Source organism: Syngnathus typhle, linkage group LG20, assembly GCF_033458585.1.
Source record: "Syngnathus typhle isolate RoL2023-S1 ecotype Sweden linkage group LG20, RoL_Styp_1.0, whole genome shotgun sequence".
In the NCBI taxonomy this organism is placed as follows: Eukaryota; Metazoa; Chordata; class Actinopteri; order Syngnathiformes; family Syngnathidae; genus Syngnathus; species Syngnathus typhle.
This window is the reverse complement of record NC_083757.1, coordinates 1,248,132-1,266,550: the sequence shown is the minus strand read 5'-3', so window position 1 is coordinate 1,266,550 and position 18,419 is coordinate 1,248,132. Positions and strand designations below refer to the sequence as shown.

At 47.0% G+C, this 18,419-nt stretch overlaps 1 protein-coding gene across 1 annotated transcript in view; it reads right to left on the bottom strand.

Annotated features, from left to right (window-relative positions):
* Positions 1-18,419, bottom strand: part of csmd3b (CUB and Sushi multiple domains 3b) — a 138,035-nt gene that overhangs the window by 28,060 nt on the left and 91,556 nt on the right. The window contains exons 10-32 of the mRNA XM_061267724.1: positions 16,945-17,048; positions 16,715-16,827; positions 12,359-12,541; positions 11,866-12,192; positions 11,178-11,372; positions 10,558-10,696; positions 10,281-10,468; positions 9,964-10,152; positions 8,628-8,744; positions 8,334-8,549; positions 7,243-7,431; positions 5,206-5,306; positions 5,009-5,077; positions 4,775-4,931; positions 4,012-4,203; positions 2,788-2,914; positions 2,519-2,721; positions 2,244-2,435; positions 2,039-2,177; positions 1,652-1,839; positions 1,474-1,592; positions 1,313-1,388; positions 1,099-1,215 (exon numbers count right to left, since the gene is read on the bottom strand). Of these exons, the coding sequence (XP_061123708.1) occupies positions 1,099-1,215; positions 1,313-1,388; positions 1,474-1,592; positions 1,652-1,839; positions 2,039-2,177; positions 2,244-2,435; positions 2,519-2,721; positions 2,788-2,914; positions 4,012-4,203; positions 4,775-4,931; positions 5,009-5,077; positions 5,206-5,306; positions 7,243-7,431; positions 8,334-8,549; positions 8,628-8,744; positions 9,964-10,152; positions 10,281-10,468; positions 10,558-10,696; positions 11,178-11,372; positions 11,866-12,192; positions 12,359-12,541; positions 16,715-16,827; positions 16,945-17,048 (3,640 nt within the window). The remainder of the gene's footprint in view (positions 1-1,098; positions 1,216-1,312; positions 1,389-1,473; positions 1,593-1,651; positions 1,840-2,038; positions 2,178-2,243; positions 2,436-2,518; positions 2,722-2,787; positions 2,915-4,011; positions 4,204-4,774; positions 4,932-5,008; positions 5,078-5,205; positions 5,307-7,242; positions 7,432-8,333; positions 8,550-8,627; positions 8,745-9,963; positions 10,153-10,280; positions 10,469-10,557; positions 10,697-11,177; positions 11,373-11,865; positions 12,193-12,358; positions 12,542-16,714; positions 16,828-16,944; positions 17,049-18,419) is intronic.

Genomic DNA, 18,419 nt, shown 5'->3' with positions numbered 1-18,419 from the left:
AGATGGAGCAAGACTAGTTTTTCACTTTGGATGGATTGTTAACAACCTACTGCTTATTTGAAATGCAAAAGATGCAAAATAAGATGAACTGTTTGCAGCATCTTAAAAAAAAAAAGTGAAGGCCGACTGACCAAGACATGAGATGAGAGGTCAATGAGCGTTTCCATTCATTTTCAGTGTCATCATTTCAAGGCGGAACCTTCTCGAGCACAAATTGCAGGCTTTTTTTTTTTTTTATGTCTTTCTTGTTAACGAGGGACGACAGCAACGTGAAAAATAAGCCGCTGACAGCTGCGAGGGCGGATCAGGCCTTGAGTACGGAGGCCGAGAAATCGCAAGTGTCGTCACGGAGGCGACGTGACGTACGCCGCTCGCTAAATGGAATGAGACGGGCGACCGTTGATGGTCTCTGGGAGAGCTGCTATTTAAACACAGCGCCGCTGGGCACAATTGAACCCCGTCTCGAATAATTACCGGCTGCACGTCAGAGCAGCTTAGCTAATATGCTGTCAGACAACATATTGCCGGCCATGGTGATGTATACATCAGCCTTGAGATTGGTACACGCTCCAAGTCGCACATTCATTTCCTGCATATTGACGACAGGGTTTGGTCTTAAGCATAAAACAAGGAAGCGCGTTGGCCCAATGACTTAACGGTTTGGACGTGGCTCTACTAAAGGTGCCAGAATGGAAGAGGGCCGCCACTATTAACAGGCGTGTTGTAACACAAAAGCCGAGCAGATCGCAGAGAAAGCTGATTCATCTTTCGGCGCCGCTTCACTGATTAACCCCGACCTGGAAGGAAATGAGTGGACAGCCAGCATCTTTTGATCCGCTATTATAGTCCCGCGGCTTTTTTTCCCCCAGTCAAGGTTAAAACCTTCAAAGGTTTGATCTGGGGAGTCGAAAATGCTTGTTAAAATGAGATCATAAGGAAGGGCAAAAATTGCGATCACACAATTAATTAGTGCTCGCCAACGACTGACGAGCAATTATCATTTTGGGCTCATGTTTTTGTTTTGTTTGAAGACCTGAATCATATTTGGATTTTAAGCCCGCCAAATTAGAATTCCACGAAATCTTCTCGGCGACGCACCGAATTCACGTGGCACAGCTATGGAGTAGACGCAGGTTTGCCCGGTGGTGTAGTTGCGAGGGAAGTTTGGAGACAAAACGGTTCCCTCTGATCCCGTGGAGCGACTTCCGCAGGGAGCTGGATAAAAGAAGGTTCCGGAGGAAGAATTCAATTGGAATCCTTGAAACGGAGAATTTCCCTTTTGATGCGTCTTCAACAGAACGGCCATCTGTACCCTGACAACTCGGTAAGGCTCTGTTCCATCCGGGCCTGCCGTCGTCTCCCATGCTGCATGTTAGAGTTGAGTAACCCTGAGGACACAATAACAAACCCAAACCAAGCCATCCAATTTAGCCCGTTCGTCAAATTCCCAATTCCACTCAACCAATCACGTACCTGCAGAACATATCCAGCTTCACAGTAGAAGGTTACGGTCGAACCCAGTTTATAGTCCGATCCCAGTCTGGTCCCATTCAGCACCACTCCCGGGTCAAAGCAGGACTCTCTCAACTTGGCTGGACGGCGAGACGACAAATGAATTCCTTACCGTTTGCTCAATCTGATGAGTTTTTACCTTTGTACTCCAGGTGAAAGCCGGCATAGGACACGGAGCCGTCGCTTCGAAAGGCCAAGTGCATGGTATTGGAGCTGCTCTCGATTCGCTCGGGCAGTTTGCTGTCTTGGAAGCTGCCGATCAATGGGCTGTTGCTGTCCGGCCCGTCGTAGATGTACAGGAAGTCGTAGTTTGGCTCAATGTTGAAACTGGCCAGGTGGAGATTTAGTGGAGGCGAGCTAAGGTTAGACTATTATTATTTCTCGGCTATAAATCTCACCGACTCGGATGCTCTTTAAACTCTGGGGGAAAACTTGCACTATTGCTGTATTTGCACTCTCCAGAGGAGACCCGTAAAGTACGCCAATAAAACAAAAGATGGGTGAACTTTTCAAGCCAAATCGGTACCTGATGAAAGCCAGCGACAGGACGTAATCGGGATTGACGGCGATGAGCCAGTCGCAGTCCTTGGAGTGCGGGTAAGGATGAGGAAAGTTTGGGGACAGGATAAAGCCGCTGGAGCCGGTCAGGTTGCCTCCGCAGGGAGCTGAAACACCGATAGATACTCAATCACCCTCCTTGACGTCTCTCGTTTGAAGCTAGCTCTTCTCACCGATGCAGACAGGTGGACTGGGCTGCCAGTAGTATCTGTTGTCCACTTGTATGCAGGTGATTTTGTCATCCCCTTGGAGTTCGTATCCCGGATCGCACTGAAAGGACACCGAATCCCCCGGCTCCCGGCCGTCGCCGATGCGGGTGCCATTCATCGGCACGCCCGGGTCCCTGCAGGCGGTTGCCACCGAGCCTACGGAGGGGGGGGGGCGGGCGGTCTTACGTGGGTTAAAACGCTAACAGCATCCTCCCTATTTAGGGACCTCAATGACTCACTGGAAAACTGAATGGCAAATCCCGACTTGCTGATGTAAAAGTCAGTCTCAAACTGAACAGTGACAATGTTGAGCGTGGAGTGGATGCCCTCGGGCAACAGTGACCCGCTAAGTTCCGCCAGAGACATTTCATTGGTGGGAGGTCCGTCCCAAACCCGTAACATGTCGTGGCTGGCCTCGGTGTCAAACGCCAGGAACTGAAGGCTACGGAAAAGAAAATAAGGTGAAGATATCCAAAAAGTATTTGGTTGGCCGTGGTCTTTTTCTTACCTGACAATGTTTCCAGAGTCCACCTCAATGGTCCAGGTGCACCGCAGGTTGTTGTCATAAGGAAACGGATAACCGGGAGAAAGGATCCTTCCCGTCGACTCGCCTTTGAAACGTCCGCCGCACTCGGCTAACGGAAACACAATTCAGAATTCAAAGTCAGATGTCTCATAATTGTAGTACAAAAACAGGACCAAATATATGAAACAAACAAGCAGGGTGCTAACAATTTAGCATAAAGAAACTACGAATCAGTTCACGTTTCTCCAGGAGCAAAGCAGCACACATATGACAAAGTATAAATTGCACCTCGCAATCTGGCCGTTCTATATTTCCACAATTCCTATCCCATCTTCACTTCCCCTCTGCGCCTCTGTTCCCATTTCCCGGCGGCGTCCGTCCCTCCCTCCCTCAGTGTAATATATTAGTTTGAATATGAGGAGCAATTTTAAGAGTCCACTCCTTACTTTAAAAAAAAAGAGATAGAAAGTAGAAATCCAAAGGTTTGGGGGGTGCTAAAGACAGAAAGGGGTAATAAAAAAAAAGCAATATAACATTAAGATGGGAGGGGTTTAGGGTTAGCTGTAGTCATAGTATGCGACTGCTAAAAAATAAAGTCGCAGAATATCGGCCCTCGGTTTTATGAGCGTTCCATTATTGATAGTGAGGAGGGACGGAGGCTTATTAAGCTGAATTTCAAATCGAGAGTGTTGAGGGCAGGCGGATGAAGGAAGAGAAAAGGTTCTTTAAACTTTTACGTTTCATGTTGTGCTTATTGCGGCCATCTGTTTTCCAAGAATTTGCTGCTAGCTAAAGCTGTCGCCCCAACTTTTGTTGCCGCAGTCGAGATGAACCGGCAACCCGAGTCGGAGTAACCGAAGAAACAATTCTGCTTCAAGACAGATAAATAAAAGTATGATTTTATCGAACTGGATTCGCATTATCGGAGGGGAAAAACTGCAAAGAAACAAATCTGTTTGGGGAAAAAGCTTGATAAGATCTTTGGAATGAATCTGCTTTTTTAGAGCGGATGATATTATCCCGGGAAATCCACAAAGCCATCTGTAAATAAAACTCTGATTAGTAGCAATTCCACGCGTCGGGTCCTGGTGGTTTCGCTGCTATCCGGCATAAAGAGAAGAAAAATAAATAATAAGTATATAAAAAGTACCGGTAGCGAAGCACAAAACCAATCAGTTGCATCGGTAGGTTGCCGTGGCGACGTACCGATACAGGAAGGAAGTGGGTTATCCCAGGCTCTCCTCTCGCCCGTCATGCACTTGAGCACGGTGGCCCCGTGCAGGGTGTAACCGGGTTCACATCGGTACGTGATGCTGCTGCCGGAGAAATGCCCTTGGTCGTTGACCTTGAAGCCAAACTGCGGCACGCCGGGGTCCTCGCAGTGAGACAACTCAAAACCTGCAACAGAAACCAAACAGCATCAGCGAGGCTGACGTTCTGAGGGATCGTATTTTGGAGATCTCATCCGGATCTAGTGTGTGGATACACACTCAAGCACGTAGTATAAATCATTTCTCATTTGATGTTGAAGAGTCTGAGCTGTTTCCATGGTAATATTAAGAAGATTGTTATTTTTCTGGCGCTCAACCATTTCCAGAGCAGGATATGAAGCCGTATAAAAAGAGTGTTTATCCTGGCAAGCCCCAAGCCAATATCTACGAAGATCATTTAAATGGAGAAGAGTATGATTGGATATGTTTAGCTGAGCAAAAGATTTCTATAAGCCATACGAGTTAACGGAAAGCTAAAAGAGAGTAACTCCTGGAAGAAGTCGTTTCACACTGCAGAATAAACGTCCTTAAACGTCCTTTGAGCACGTTTTGTTATTCTTCACCCGGACTACCCCCTGCCACCATCCATCTTATCAACATGCTCCATGCCCGTCTGGCAATTTATGAGGCCGCACAACCCGGCCAAAGCGTTGTACGTGATTCCCCGGAGACATGAAAAGAAAGTGGCGTCAACTCACTGGAGTAGACCAGTTTGAACCCCTCCCCAGTGGCTTCGGGGTCACTGTAAAACTCCAGCCACAGGTGGTTGGAGGTGGAGATGAGCGTCAGGCCCAGCATGGACGTGCCGGTGAACGCCCCCAGGACGTGGGCTGTGTTGTCCTTGCCGTCGTGAATCTGATTTTTGACAAAAACGTAGACCACAAGGTGAAAGCAGATTATTATTTTGGTCAGTATTATACGCGTCTCCATACTTTGAGTATGTCCCCCTGGGCCAGGTGAAATGTCCGGGCAGAAATGTTGATGCCTTTCCCAGCCTGAACCTGATTTAGTGACACAGAAGTAAATGGCAGAGGTTAGCGTTCATGATTTTATTTATTTTTTTATTACTGCTTGAAAATAATGCTGAGCTGAAATCGGTGGCATTTATTATTTATCAGCTGCTAGTCACCTGGATGCTGTAGATGCACTCGTGGTTGTTGTCGTAGTTCATCGGGTAGTTGGGCGAGAGCAGGATTCCTTCGTTGTTCATGACGGAGGAGCCGCACTCGGCTAAACGGAAAAAAAAAACAATAACAATAATCAAGTCAAATAAATAGTATTAAATAATGTTCATATTTGCCAATGCTGAACCGCAAAATGGCGCCGGGTGCAAAGAATGATATCATTTCCCAACCCATTTTCCTTTTCCATCACCTACCACCCCCGTAAACAATTGAACGTTCCTGATGTGAATTAGTGCGCACCTAATTCAATAACTGGGCATAAGTGCTGTGTCGTCAGCAATCCACCGCCTCCATTCTGAGAAAATGAGACACCCATGCAATCCCGATGGGTAATTCCAGCTCGACTGGGAAAAGATGCACCCCACTTTCCACCATCTATCAGCATGTCTCATGTTAATACACCTTCTCCAAAGCCCGCCTCTATGTCGCTACCGGTGTAATAGTCGTATTACAGCTGTCATATCGTCAATAAATCACCTTGCGGCAGCGTTCCATTTAGAAAATTACCTCTCTGCCCCGCCTCTCACGCTCCATCCCTTCTGCTCGGCCTTTTTATGAAGAATGCTATTTCCCCCTCACCAACTTCAATCACTCTCACTGTTTTCCCCTTTTCGTTCCCCCTCTTCCTTGCTAAATGGAAAATAATGCGTGGGAAATTGCAGGGAACAATAGGAGGGCAAAGAAAGAGCCAATGGAACTTTTAATGCTATCTAAAAAAAAACACCACTTCCCTCTGCTTGACCTACTTGGGAATAAACATGCCAAGACAAATGTGCAGCACTCCTAAAAAAATAAATAGATGGATCCATTTGTTTCGATTTTACTTTACAAAGCACTCGAGGAAAAACAGCAACAAAAAGAGCTGAGAATTAGCAACGCTACATTGGAGGCGCAATTATTTGACCGCGCCACCACACAGCCGTGCAACAGGGACTAAATATAGCGGACGTAAAGAGGCACGCCATGCCGTCACTTTGTATTATGCGTGGCGACAAACGGGCGCGGCAAAGCACGAACCGCTCCGGAATGAGGCTGACTTCTTTAACAATAATAAAAAAATCAAAAATGACTTGACACCTAGCTTTGCCCACTATGATACTATCTTTCCATTTTTTTTGTAAACTTGTCTGACTTTTGGGCAGCGATCCTTTTCCGATCTGTGTTTCCTCATTCTTTATTGACTCTTCATTGGTTGCTATTATTTGGGGACATTATCCGATTTCATTTCCAACCTTCTTGGCTGCAGATTCTGAGTTACTGCAATTTTTTATGCGGATCTGTAAGCTTCCAAGAACGCATTGAATATGAATTCTGAGGTACCGCAGGGCATAAATGAGCCAATTGAGTATTATGTATGCAATCATTGGATATTTCTTTCACACTTTTTAGTTACAGGTGCTTGCTCTATGTAAACACACACTTCCATTATGCTGATCCCTTGTCGAGGCAAGACTGTGATTTTTATTTTACTTCTATTTGTTTTTTTCCCTTCATCTCCAAGACGGCTTAGGCAGTGTATGCGCGTTGCCAGCATATCTTCACTGATCTACGGCCAACATCCACAGTCTTTGCTCCGAGAACATGCTCTGTAATCCCTACCAGTAGACATCTCGCTGATTGGGTCCCGAGGTTGAACGCAATCGCGGAAACCGGCCAAAACGGGCTCGGCGGCCGCTGCGGAGGTGTGCGAAAATTGGATTCTGTCCAGAAGAACGGCTGAGAACAGACTCTATTACTTCATTAAAATAGATGTTGAGTGATGTAAAGACGTCTGCTGCGCTCACAAAGTCAAAAGTCCTAACCCTGACGCGCTATGGACAGCCTTTTCGTTTTTGTTGGAGGCCATTAAAGCTGCATGTTTTGGTTGGCTCCACGAGCTGCCCAAGGCCAAACCATCCGCCTGCAAACGCCTCAAAAAAATGTTTTTGATTTTTCACTATTGAAAAAATGAAATCAAATGAAATTGAATGCCGTGCACATACCGACGCATCTCGGTAGCGGGCCGCTCCACATTCTTCGGCCGCCGCCCAGGCAGATCAGCTCAGGCGCCCCCTCCAGGCGGTAGCCCATATTGCAGGAGAACGACAGTGTGTCTCCGATGCCGAAGCTGTAACCGTTTCTCCGACCGAAGCGCGGCATCCCGGGATCCTCGCATGGCTCCAGGGTGTACTCTGTGGAAAAAGACGCAATACGTTATGTATATTTTTGGTACGTGTGAGTGTCTGGGTGTGAGCTGTGGCTGACAGCAGCTCTTGCAAGAATGTTGTTTTAATTTTACTGTCCCCTTAGTGGCCGATGAATGGCTAAAAATGACTTTGGTGACGGTATCTGTTCTGTGAAAGAACACAAGAACATTGCTGCTGTTTCTTTTGGAGCTTTTGTAACTATCTAGTGATTTTCAAACGTTTTCAACATGACATCAAGCCCCATGATTCATACATGCCATACACTCCAATATGCTGTGAGAAGTCACTCTGGACCTAATTAGACTGCATTTGGATCAGGTTTCTGCGGTTGGCTGACAACCAGTCAAAGGTGTAGCCCGCCCGCCTCTCTCGCAAAGTCAGCTGGGATAGGCTCCAATTTACTCACAAATGTGCACAAATGGATAGCTGGATCTGGCTTCTGTTTTAGATACGCATAGTGGCCTTTTGTCTTCGCTTTTCCAGGCTGCCGATTGGTCAAAATATGCTTGAGAGCCCAGAAATATTTTCACATGGAGCTAAATCTTCCTTCCCCTAGAAGTTTGGACGACTCCAAAATCTGAATGGACCGCTTCCTAATACGACATCTGGCCATGTGTATTGCCAGACGCTCCACTCAGCCGTCGTCCCTTTTGTTTTCTTGTTTGTTTCTAATCCCGTCTACGGACTCCCATCGCATTTATTTTCCCTCAACCGCCAGCCAAACCTTTAACGCATTTGGGTTGCCGTATCGCATCCAAGTCTCTTAGGAGACATCGCTTGCTTGCAGGCACTCAGAATTGCGCCTCAAATGACTTGACATACTTTAACAAGAGATTCCTAAAACCCAATACAAAAGTTCCGAAGCGGCACCTTTTGAGAGACTTTACCCGTAAACGTTATGTTGAAGCCCTCGTAGGAAATGGAAAAGTCGGAGATGAATCGTAATTGGGCTTTAAAGTTGCCATAGAGACCGGCGTTGATGTTGCCAGGCAACTCGTTGCCGGTCAGGCGGGCCAGGGGCTGGAGGAAACTCCCGTTCTCCGTGACCAGCAGGTAGTCGTGCTGGTCCTCCAGGTGGAAGGAGTTGAACTGAAACTGGACGCCTGTCGGACGCACAGAGACAGAAAGTTCTCTTTGTAGTGTGTTGTTTGCGGCAAACGCAAAACCCTTGAGTGACTTGCCTTTGCCGTGGCTGACTTCCACAGTCCAGGTGCAGTTGAGGGAGGACGGGTAGCTGTCCGGATAGCCGGGACTCAGGATGGTGCCCCAGGGGCCTCGGACGTCACCGCCGCACAGAGCTAGTAGAAACAATGACATACTATTGATTGTTGATCCTTCAGGTGTAGCAATCTATGTATGTCCAGTTGAGAGAAAAACAAATACTCAAGTACAGATCGTACATGAAAAGTCAGTGGGGTAACAATGTAATTGTTACTTGTCATTAGTGGTTACGATCCATTTTATGTTGACTTCACGGCAAAGTGATTTTATTTATGGTTTGACGAGGCAGAGTGACCCCGAGATGACCCCACGGGCATTCAACCACGCACATCGTTATGCATCGAGCGGCGCTCCCGAGTTGAAACGGAGGCGAAAAAGATGCGTTGCTGGCTTTATGCATACTAATGTAGCATATGGGCCGCGGCTCCATTGCGGCTCGCTCCGCCTGCTCCGTCTTACAGTCGGACAAGTCGCCTCATCATCGCCGTGGCAATAAAGCCCCAGCGGAAATACCATTAGCCTCAAAAACTGCAATGCCGGCAAGAGACGTTTGGCCGCCATCACCGCTACGCCATAAGGTCGGGAAGTAGCAGTTGGAAGAAGGACCTTGCGGAGGGGTCACAGATTATCGCGGACTTCCGGTGCCGCAAACAATCTCGCCAGGATATTGAAAACATGCTTAGACTGCAAACAAAGCCACAGCATGTTCCAACGCAATCCTGTATTATTATTTCTTTTTTCACACAATCGGAACACTATCCACTGCTAAGAAGAAAACAAGTTTGAGCAAGTTGTGAGATTGAGTCCACGTCGCACAAAAACGGCACAGACACTTGACACTTGTGCTCTGACACTAGCTCACGCGTCCGCATTGAACTGCAACATTACTTATTTATACTTTGCAGCCAGGAAGCTCTGAATATTGGATGCTGAGCCGGGTGAGAAATTTGGATTCTGATTGTCTTTTCTTTTTTTGTTCCTTTCCCCGCTGGCTCGGCTTCAACATCTGCTGTCAGTTCCGATGTCTGTCGTTGCTTTCTTTATTCCGGCAAAAAAACAAAAACAAAAAAAAACCTCAACGTCGCATTAGCGTCAAGACAAAGAGTCTTATTGCATCAATCAGCTCCCACAGAATGTGCGAGAGAGCTGGAAAGAAATGTTTTTTAAACACGGCTTCAGGAATTTGCAGATTTTTCGTCAGTCCAATAAAATTCCAGGAACGGGTTTCTAAGAACATAGCAGCATCATCTACCACATTAGCGCTATTTGTATGATCATAAAATAAACTTTTCTTACCGTCGCAAGTTGGTAAAGCGTGGCTCCACCAGTGGTTCTTCTCGCACACAAGCGGCTCCTCGTGGCTCAGCCTGTAGCCCGAATCGCAACCGAACGACACCGTGGACCCGATGGAGAAGTCCTGACCGTAGCGGATCCCGTTGAGGGGAATCCCGGGGTCCAGGCACGAGTAGCTGTCCACCGTGACACCTGGAACACAAAATAATCGGCGGTGAATGCTGACAGAAGCTATCAAGGTTAGAAAGGACGTCTGGCGGGTTCGAGATGTGATTCCAAACACCTACTGTGAGGTCAGTCAAAGTTTTTTTCGTACTTACTCTCATATAATATCTTGAAGCCAGCATTGGAGCGGCTGTTGTCGGTGGTGAAGAGCAGGTAGAGGAAGTTGGTGGTGCTAAAGAGGAACTGCGGAACCTGGGTGCCGTTGAAGGAGCCCACCAGCGGAGAAAGGAGATTGGGGCCGTCGTGGATCTCCAGGAAGTCGTAACCCAGTTCTGTCTGGAATCTGCGGGGATAGATTGAGATTGCCATTTTGACACAATTATTTGCATCGTGTCCTGTAGTGCAACACGGTGTTTTTTTGAAGCCACTCACTTGTCAAAGGTGATTTTGATCGATCGCCCGGGTTCGGATTCAATCACCCATTCGCAACTGAGGGAATCCTTGTAATAACCGGGCCACCCCGGGGACAGAATCACTCCGTTGGGGGCTGAATAATGTCCACCGCATGGAGCTGGAGGAAGAAACGGGACAATAGCCATGAGCTGTGAGGTCATCCCAGCTGCCGGCCCAGTTGGGAGCATTACACGCCGCCTATGAACCGCGCCAACTGTTCGATGCCGCAGTGGACAGAAGCTCATTCCGATCCCTCTGGTGCTGGACAGATTTCCACGCAGTCTCTCCTGGATTTGGACACAACTACCTACCCACCCGAGCGGCAGCTCAGCAGCAGATGGATAGCGGCGGAGTTGCTTTGTCTTGTAACACTAACTCGTGCTGGGGGAGCCAGTGACGGATGGACCCAATCTGACTAAAGCCCAAATTCAAATATTCATCTCGGCGGCGCTCAAGCACTGTTGATTTGGTGCAAAACCGTTAAGTTGTCGTCTGAAGACGCTGACATGGCGTACGTGCAGGTGGCAATAAAACAGGAGTTCAAAATATTCAATAAGTGTACTTTTCCAAGGTCATACAATTGTAAGTCAACATTTTACCTTCGCATTTGGGGATGGGCCCGCTCCACATGACCTTTCCTCTCTCCAGCTGGCAGGAGATGGTCTCGGTTCCTTGGGTTTTGATAAAGCCATCCTCGCACACCACAGAAATGGAGCTGCCCAGCTGGAAGCTGTCTCCGAAGCGGCGGGCATTGATTGGAATGCCAGGGTCCGGGCACTCGTTGTGGCCAAACGCTTTAGGGGTGAAAAGTTACAAGCGGACAAAGATGGAATTGGACTGCGGTTGGAAATGTCATTAGACGGGATAAAACTCATATTTTACAGGCATCTCCACTTTGATTAAATTCGGCTTCACGACTTGGAAGCGTCGGCCTTGAAAAAGATGTGCCCTTGTAATCTATCCGCTCCATATTCCAGCTCGTCCTTTTTAGGATTTTACTCGAATGCCTATTCGCTTGCTCGGGCGGACGATAGCAAAGCAAATCGGGTCGTTGATAAAAATCATGCGAGCGTGCCCGCCTTGGGGTATATGGTCCACTTCGTCGTATTACAAGTCGCTCCGGTCCCGACTCCGAAACGGCCCCGAAAAGGGGAAGTAAATGACGAGCTCAGCGGCCCGGAAATAATCGAATGGGACACCGGTGTTTACGAGCCGGACGTAGGGAAGTGGAGGAAGATTGGCGAAAAACATCATGATAGCCAGAAAGGGAGAAGAAGCGTGACATACTGCTATAGGTGATGTTGAAGCCTCTCCCCGACATGGAGTGGTCCGCTTGGAACTCCAGCCTCAGCGTGTTGGTGTTGGACGTCAGGTGAGAGGGACTCTCGGCGCCCGAGAACCTGCCGACGACGGCGGTGTCGCCCGTCTCGCCGTCTTTCACCGTGAGCGCGTCGTAGGGCGCCTCCAGGTCAAAGTCGTTGAACGCCAAGTGGATGCGCGAGCCCGGTTCCGACTGGATGAGCCAGACGCAGTTCATGTTGTTGCCGTAGCCTTCCGGATAGTCGGGCGAGAGGACGGTTCCGGAAGGCGCCGTGAAGTTGGACATGCAGGGGACTTGAGTTGGGGGAGAACACAAAGCAGCTTCCTGTTAAATATTCATGCCCGCATCATCGCCGGTCATCATCTGCTCCGAGCTGTGGCAAACTTGGTCGCCATGGCGACTGGTCAGATAGAATGTTATCAGCCTCGCAGCAGGCGCCGAGAGTTGGGGAAAACTCACAAATGCATATGGGAATGTTTGCCGACCACTGGTTGTTGTCCTGGCAGGAGATGCTTCTCTCCCCGATCAGCTCAAACCCAAACTGGCACTCGAAGCGCAGGAGGCCGCCATTCAGGAAGCTGTCGCCCTCCCTTATTCCATAAAGGGGCGTCCCGGGATCGCCGCAGCTTTCCTTGTCTATTTCTGGAAAGAAAGACGTTGACGTTCTGGCATTTCTATTTCATTTTTGAAAGGGAAATAGACTTTTTCATATCTCGGATAGAAACCAGTTTTTTTTTTAAATAGGGTCTTTTTAGATAATGGATTTTCCTAAGTCCCTCGATGAACAGGGGATCACTGGAGTTAGATGAAAACGTGCTATAATTCTTTATCCTCTGGGCTTTTTTTTGACAAAAATACCTGGAAACTGTTTTAAATTGGAACAGGAAATACATCCTTTAAACATCTTTTGGGACATGGTTGTGGGACACACATACACACAAACCAATGGGGAGAAGAGATGGGCTGAGGCGTTTGTGGATTTTGCTCCTCACAGGAGACCTGCTTTAAAAATAATAATAAAGGATAACATAAAGAAGCCCGCGCCTCATCGTTTTCTATTTTTAACGAGGTGGCACACCTCACATTCGATAAGATGTGGCGCTTAGATTGTGACTCATCGTTGGTCGCATTTTGCACAAGCAGTCGGCCAGGTTTTTGTAACACCCAAAAAAAAAAACAAAGAAAAAAACATCGGAATGTAGACATTATTGAGGATGGAGAGAAAAATGACTGCGGAAAAAAAATATTGCAATGTTGTTGCCTCAGGCAATATAGAGCAAAGTCAATGCTAAATCCAATAAAGAGGAGGATATGGGCTCCATAAAAGCCGGCCAGATTTCAGCCATTTTCTTGTTAACCCTCCAACTAATGTATAAGGGGTGAATTTAGAATGCTAGTTAGCAGCACAAGTCAAATCGTAGACTGGGAAAGTCTACAAGAAGCAAATGGGCCGTAGTTTGGAACTAACTATAAAACCACAATTCATCTATTTTTTGCTGACGTCCTCATTTGTCAAATGTTTTTACAAGGTGGGACTCAACCCTGAATGCTCTCAACTGCGAGGCAGACGGATCAAGCCCGTCACATTAAATTGCGCCGCTCTCCCGGCCCGGAAAGAAGGCCGTCTGCGTTTGCTGCATCAGACAAACGACTCCGGGTTCGAATCCATCACTTCCCGCGCAGCGTTTCAAAGGAATTACCGTGGGCCGTCTGGCGATAAGGTTAGACGGCTCCCCGTTTGAGTCTGCGTGAAATGCCACCGTGTCGCCATAAGTCTTTTTTTTAAAAAGTTGCCGAATGGCATTTGTGGGGAATCTATTTGGCCCTTTGGTTCCTGTTATTTACCGGATGGGAGGGGGGAGCTTGCCTTTTTTCGCTGTATGTACACTTCTGTGTGTGTTTGTGTCCTTTGTGATATATTGCATTAATTTCCGTCATGACACCGTCTTTATGAGAGGTGCCGACTCCACCAATCACTGCGCCCGACGCACAAGACCGGAGAACAAATGACTTTTGTTGAAATAATTCGACAGTACGACAGCCATTGTGTGTATGCGGCGTGTGGAACATGGCGTCTTTACGACGCACATGTACAGTAGGCGCATTTTTTCTCCCAACAACGTGTCAGGGGATTGCACCGGCCGCTCTCCTCTCATATAAATATTCCATCACGCCAGGGTCGAATTGTTCACGCATGCGATGACACTTAAAGATCCAAGAGGGAAGGGTAATAGATTTTGGGAGGATAATGAGATTTGGGGAGAAAGAAAAAAATGGACAGGTTGCTTTTGTGACCATTGTAAAATTGATCTGGCTGCTAGAATGCTAAAAGCACGGCGTTCTTGCGTGCTCTGAGCTTTTACTAGGTGCAATAAAGTGCCCGTTTCTGGGCTTTTGCATGCTCTAAACAAAGACCAGGATGCATTAAGGGATTAGGTGAAATATAAATAAATAAATAAATAAATAAATAAAGGGGTGGTAGGAAATCACCCCTTTTAAATGGCTTGTGAAAAGCAGTGATATATCGACACAGTTCTGTATTAACAGCATCAAACGGGAGTTTCTTTAATTATTGATATATAACAAAACATATTTGCAAATGAAGGTTAACAGACAGCGCTCACTACTTCATACAATGCGAATGTTTCCAGCTTTTGAGGTCATATCAGAGCCTCAAGGAAAGTGAGATAACAGCTGTGTAATTGGGCAACAGACAGACACAGCGCTTACATTTAACACCCATTCATTGCTCCGGCGTCGGGTGTTATTGAGATATAATTACGCGCACTCAGTTGTCTTTACGGGGTTCGCGACGGCATTTTGGTGGAGCTTACTATTTTGTGGGATTTACTAGAATCATTTTTGATAGTATCAAAACCGTAAAGAAAGCGCGATGACATCCGGACAAAGTTGTGAAGTGGAACACCAGACACTCACTTCCTTGACGCCTTGAAAACAATTGCCCTACAATTTGAGAGTCTATTTTACAGATGAGAGTCATTTTTGCAAAGATGTGAGAGCCGAGATCATTTTGACCTTGGCAGCTGTACTTAAAACTGTTCTGCTTTCTGACTGTCCTCAAAAGAAGCTCATGTTATAAGCAAAGTGGCGACGACGCCAGCTAAAATCACTAGCGAGCCAGAAATACAACACGAGATCATCGTCAGAGAGAAGGGAAATAGAAATGCATGTCCATGTTGTATGCACCAGCAGGAACGCGGTTGCTTCCTGTTAGTTTATCAGCACAGGTCAATAATTCATGAGCAAAAAAAAAATATTATCCCGTTGACGGTTTTGTGATGAAGCTGGTTCGTCCTTCGCGGGTTACCTCGACAGCACAATGCCCAATGGGAGCCTTATAGACTGTAAACTTAGTCGAATTTATAGGCATGCCATGACTGAATATTTTATAAAGTCATATTTCATGCTCTCTCGCTATCCACCAAGAGTGCTTTTTAAGATACTCATAATTAGCGACCTACGCTACGGCACTTTTGTGGGGGGGCTGAAGGACCCAAAAGCATTAACGAGCAACTTTTTTTTTTTTCCTCGTCTGTATTTTACAGGTGACAAGCGTCCCTTAATGAGCTCAGCAATGCTCATAAAAGATTTGTTGTCCTCCAAATTACACGCCAAGTGCCAAATTAAATTAGATGCTGTTGGTCTCTCATAGACTGATCCTCCTTGTTATTAAAACGATACGACGGGGCATCATTCTTGTTGGTTTGGACGAGTCAGCAATAACGTTAAGCTCCCACATTTTTCCTTCAAGACAGCTTATGGAGTTACATGCTTGAGTCTAGAGAGAACCTGCCCACACATTAAACACAATCAGAGAAACTTTTGTGAACTACCTATTCCTCAAAGTCTCTCTATGAGCGAGCTGTATTGTTAAACCACAAAAAAAAGAGAAAGAAAGCTCAGCCTGCACGAGGACCGTCACCATACCCTGGACATTTCTGGTGCTAATAAAAAAAAAAATCATATTAAAAGCCGTAAAACAGCAGATGAAGAACGTAAAATAAAATCTCAGATGAGACTCGGAAAAATAGGGGAACATCCCCGAGAATTACTGTGTAGTAATACTTTTTATCTGTTTAAGATATTACATATTAACCTATTCAAAGAGGAATACTACCTCAAGCCCAATATAATATTTGATGGCTTTATTCTACGGCTATTCGGGCTGCCGAAATTCTGAAATGCAAATTTATACATGTGCTCGGGTGCAGAGGAGAAAAAAAATCTCAGCGGTGGAATGGAGCCATGTTTGGATCGTGCAGCCCGAATTGGTGTATTCATATTGCGGGCACAAACTCACTGAATCTTTAATGCAAATGTGATGTCAATAATGTTGCAGTGCTGCCTCAAATCTATAGCGGGGGGGGGGGGGGGGTAATGCGTACGTGTGTGTGTGTGTGTGTGTGCATTGCAGCTGGCAGCAGAGACCAAGTGTTACCAGGTGGGTGAACTTGGCATTAATAATAGATGAATGGAAACATGGGGAGGAAGAAACGCCAGCGAATCAGACGGACGGAGTGACCGGGAGAGACCGACCGAGAAGCAAGAATAAAACAAAAGAATGAAACATCAAAGGAAATAGGGACAAGTTATTTGCTGGAAAACAACACCATATGAGGCAAAATGAAAACGTGAGGCTGCATACCACCGTGGGCTTTTACCCGTGAGGAATTGTACAAGCTCTTCACTCGCCGAGATGTACATTCAAGAGGTGACGCACTTGAGAACGTGCACATTTGATTATCTTTTGTGTCCATTTTGATGGCGTCTCCACACGAGCACACACGCACGCACCTTTGTAGTTGATCTTAAAGCCGATGGAGCCCACGCTCTCGTCCGACTGCAAGTGGAGCCACATCTGGTGGGTCATGCTAACGATCAGGTCGGGGACGAAGCTGCCCGACAGGCTGCCAAAGACGTGACATTTTAGTCAAACTGCAAATGAAAGGCTCATTTCCGACACAGTCATCATCGCCGCTCGTAATGGCGTTCCCCCGAGCGGGAAATGAAGAGATGCTACTTACACCTGAAGGATGGTGGTCGGATCCCCCACCTCCCCGCCGTCTCCGATGGTCAGCGTGTCGTAAGCGATCTCCAAGTCGAACTCCTCAAAGTTAATCTGGATCACCTGCAGCATACGGGAAAAATGCAAATTACAAAGAGGAAGGCCGGAGAAGTACGGGAATCCGACCTTGCATCTCTGAACTCCGAGGCAGATATGGTACCCACTAGTGCACCGTGCCACCCCATGTATGTAACCATGGTTGAGAGGAAAAAAAAAATCATTTGGCATTATACCTACACAAAAATAAACCACACGCTCATATCATTGAATAAAAAAAAAAGGCCCAAGATCTCTCTGGAATTTTACTGCTCCAAAGAGTTCACAAATGTATCAAGGTGAAGAGAAGCACAATTCTAGCATGACACTGATCGAGAATTATTCAACCGATACTTTCTGTTTCATGTGAGACCATCGAGAGACAAGAACAGGAAACCCGAGAAGGAGAAAGATGATGGTCACTAGGGGGAAGAAAGGGAGGCGGGAGGAAAGGGGTGGGGGTATAATAATGAGCACATCTTTGATGCTCGCCGAGAACGGCGCAAGAATATTTCAAACTTGAGTTCACCCTCGGGGAGAGATTGAAAGCTCGCTTGCTCCCTCCTTCTATCTCTCTGGCTCTCTCTCTCTCTCTCCTTCCGCTCTCTTGCTGGAGGGGAATTTTTCCAGATTTCCAGATTCAATATCCCGCTCGTGGACTTCACAAGCATCTCGCTGGCTTCAATCTGAGTCGAAATATCGACGTGACCTCAATGCCGACACACGCTGCAGCTTGAGCGTTTGCTAATTTGCTTTCTTAATGGTAATGATTGTCTTTTCACCAATCAGTGGGCTGTTTTTTATTGTCCAACATAGCTTCAGCAGCAATTAGTATGCAGACAAATGGCTGCATCTGAGCCTCTTTCTCGTGGAGATGACGTCAAACTCCCAAGGTTGACTCTGAAAAGACGAAAATAAAAGCGAGAACAGTAGCTCCGACTTTTAAGGCACGCGTAACCAATTCTTTTCGGTGTAGCGCCCGTGTACATATTTCTGCCCGCCTCGAATCGGTCGGAGGCCATGCGAGCATTCGTCTTTCCCTTCACCGTCCTCGACGGTCCGCTGCCGCTTCTCGCCAGTCGGACGACGGTTGCTGGCCAATGAGCCGGCAGAATTGAATTTCTGCATGATGAAGCGTCACCTTTGCTTGTGGCGGTAAAACATTTTTTAAAAAAACAAGTGAGGGTAGAGGAAGTGATGCAAAGCGGGTAGGCGCAAATGCTGCCAAGTCGATTCTTATCGTTGGAGTACCGCAGTCCAATTGACAATCAAAAAGTTAGTTCGGAACTTTTGCTTGAATCTACCATGGCCGTTTGAGTAGAAAACTGCGAGCAGCGCTGCCGTGAAGTGAATATTCAACACGGCGGCCGCGTGGTCCAGCCTCGCCGCGTTCCGACA